The sequence below is a fragment of the Erpetoichthys calabaricus genome, chromosome 12 (genome assembly GCF_900747795.2).
Source record: "Erpetoichthys calabaricus chromosome 12, fErpCal1.3, whole genome shotgun sequence".
Taxonomy (NCBI): Eukaryota; Metazoa; Chordata; class Cladistia; order Polypteriformes; family Polypteridae; genus Erpetoichthys; species Erpetoichthys calabaricus.
In genome coordinates, this window is record NC_041405.2 from 15535048 (window position 1) to 15538322 (window position 3275).

At 41.6% G+C, this 3275-nt stretch overlaps 1 protein-coding gene across 1 annotated transcript; it reads right to left on the reverse strand.

Annotated features, from left to right (window-relative positions):
- Positions 1-1740: 1740 nt before the first annotated feature.
- Positions 1741-2962, reverse strand: LOC114662296 (interferon-inducible GTPase 5-like). The gene has a single exon (XM_028815690.2). It carries the CDS (start codon positions 2960-2962, stop codon positions 1751-1753), a length of 1212 nt encoding a protein of 403 aa, XP_028671523.1. The 3' UTR covers positions 1741-1750.
- Positions 2963-3275: the final 313 nt, after the last annotated feature.

Sequence of the window (3275 nt, forward strand, 5' to 3'; positions counted from 1 at the left end):
AAGAATTTTCCACTTCTTTGCTTTAATAAACTCCTGGGTTGCTTTGGCTGTATGTTTTGGGTCATAGTCCATTTGTATCAATCAATTTGATTGCATTTAGCTGGATTTGAGCAGACACTATGTCTCTGAACACCTCAGAATTCATCTGCCTGTGTCACATCATCAATAAACACAAGTGTCCCAGTGCCACTGGCAGCCATGCATGCCCAAGCCATCACACTGCCTCCACCGTGTTTTACAGATGATGTGCTATGCTTTGGATAATGAGCTGTTCCACGCCTTCTCCATACTTTTTTCTTGCCATCATTCTAGTAGAGGTTGATCTTGGTTTCTTCTGTCCAAAGAATCTTTTTCCAGAACTGTGCTGGCTTTTTTAGATGTTCTTTGGCAAAGTCCAATCTAGTCTTTCTATTCTTGAGGCTTATGAGTGCCTTGCACCTTGCAGTGCACCCTCTGTATTTACTTTCATGCAGTCTTCTCTTTATGGTAGACTTGGATATCGATACGCCTACCCCCTGGAGAGTGTTGTTCACTTGGTTGGCTGTTGTGAAGGGGTTTCTCTTCACCATGGAAATGATTCTGTGATCATCCACCACTGTTGTCTTCCTTGGACGTCCAGGTCGTTTTGCGTTGCTGAGTTCACCAGTGCTTGCTTTCTTTCTCAGGATGTACCAAACTGTAGATTTTGCCACTCGTAATATTGTAGCAATTTCTCCGATGGGTTTTTTCTGTTTTCGCAGCTTAAGGATGGCTTCTTTCACCTGCATGGAGAGCTCCTTTGACCGCATGTTGTCTGTTCACAGCAAAATCTTCCACATGCAAGCACCACACCTCAAATTAACTCCAGGCCTTTTATCTGCTTAACTGATAATGACATAATGACAGACTTGCCCACACCTGCCCATGAAGTAGCCTTTGAGTCAATTGTCCAATTACTTTTGAGCCCCTAAAATGAAGGGATTGTGTTCAAAAAATGCTTTAGTTGCCTCACATTTTTATGCAATCGTTTTGTTCACCCCACTGAATTAAAGCTGAAAGTCTGCACTTCAACTGCATCGGAGTTGTTTCATTTAAAATTCATTGTGGTAATGTACAGAACCAAAATTAGAAAAAAGTTGTCTCTGTCGAAATATTTATGGACCTAACTGTATTACGACAAAACACTAACTTCCGCTCAAATATACAGTACACATGAATGACTGTTGAATCACTGGGCAGTCCCAGTTCCCAGTCAGGCACTGCACAGGCATATCGCTGCTGGTTTAAAGGAGCGCCAGTCACATTTCTTGACAAACATCTGCTCAATAATTCTGGCTACAAGTCCTTAGGATTATTCTCCACTAAACAGCCATGGAGGAATGGGTACTGTCACCTGAAAACATCTTGTGGAATGGGTACTATCACCTGGAAACATCTTGGCTAGTCCACGAGATGCTGTACCTCATTGTTAAAGTGTAAAAACCAGCTCCAAAAAGCAAGAGTCAATGACTTGAGAGGTGGAATGGAGGATCTCTCCAATTTGAATAAAAAAAGAGAGGAAACTATGTATACCAGGAAACTATGACAGAAACATAAGATCTGATATAATAAACACAAATATTGCAAAAGAGGTACCACCCAAAACCAACATACTTTATTCTATGTGTTTTAGATGCAAAATGTGTGCTCAGAAACTACTGCATCACAGTAGCATTTATACTCGTTTTCTTTATTAACTATTATTATTATTATTTTGGCCATCTTCTTCTATTTAGGGTAATTCTTTGTTACATTGAAATACTTTCATCACCACCTTCTCTGCAGACTCTGCAAATTCATCCAGTGCTTTGGATAACATCCAGTAGCTGGCGGTAAAAGAAACTGATGCCCCCAGCACAGATCCTATGATCGGGATGAGGTGGAGGAGCTCATCTGACAGCATAGCTACTCCGGCCACAGACTTGGAGAGGTACTTTGTAACAGTCACCGGGGTGATGTCAAACACAAGAGGGGACACCACTACCTCTTTCAGCTCTTCCACAGGTAAGTTGACTTTACAGGCGAGTCTCTCAAGGCTCTCTTCTGTAAGTCCAAAGGATCTCCTTATGTAAAGAAGTGCTGACACGATGATACTAACATCACAAGCGAAGGAAAGCCCCGGAATGGGAATGGCTCCGGCACCAGCAGCAACGGTGGCTGCCAAAATGATTTTTGCTGACAATATCTTCTTCTTCTTTTTAACTACAGACTGTGTAAGATTGGGGAGTGAGAGGACAAACACGTGTTTCTTCTTTTCGGGGAGTTCAGATTCAAGCACCTCACAAAACTCCAGAAAATCATAACCATGCAGATATTTACTAGACACAAGGAAAACTCGAGGAGAGTCCACTTGATTCTCAACCAGGCTTTCAATGCAGTACCTTCTGATCTTATCAAGTTCGTCCTTAATGTGGCACAGGCGGCCACTCAATCTTAGAGAATATTCCTCAATGTCTATTCTGCTCCGAACAAAATAAAACTCCTTCCCCATTTTTTTGATCTCTCTGGCCAGTCGTGCATCATTCTCCTTAAATCTGTTTCCGGTGATCAAGATAAAAAAGTCATACTTCTTAAAGTTGACCTTCTCCAAGTATTTGTGACAGGGGAAGTTGCCTGTTCCCATTCCGGGAAGATCCCACAAGCAAACAGAAGGAAGGTCAGGATGCTGATATGGTGTTGGGTTTTTGGTTTGCTCTGTTAGACCTTCTTTAGCTGCTCCTGGTTCTCCAGGTCTCAAGCCCCTCATGGCATTGATAAAGGCAGATTTGCCAGTACCCGATTCACCTGTGACGGCAATGTTGAGGGGTTCTGTGCCCAGGTTGTCAAACTTTTCTTTAAAGAGTGGAATCACTGCCTCAAACCCACTTTCATTGTATACTGAAGCAAGGGTATTAGTTTCTTCTTCACTGAAAAAGCACAGATTTTCTGATTGAGAATTGCCCATTGAAGTTCTGAAAAAAAAAATTAAAAAGTTGCTAGTTTTAGATGGCCTTTACATGAACTAATCATTAGTATGGGACAGGTCTAGTGCTAAGCTTCACGTGAATTCATTAAACATCACTTGCCAACACTCATCATGGCAATGTAGGCAGTGGAAATGAATTTTTAATAGGCTCACAGTATTTAAATGAAATGTTGTGTAAGAAGCATCCATTTAAAGAAGAATGCCGGAATGGAACTACGCATCAGCACTTCCTGAAGAACCATTCAGTCGGGTCCAAAATACTATGTTCTGTTTTAAGTAACCCTAGAAATGA

Bases quoted from the DNA above. Each gene is read 5' to 3' on its own strand.
- LOC114662296 (XM_028815690.2), bottom strand. From the start codon at position 2,962: ATGGGCAATTCTCAATCAGAAAATCTGTGCTTTTTCAGTGAAGAAGAA.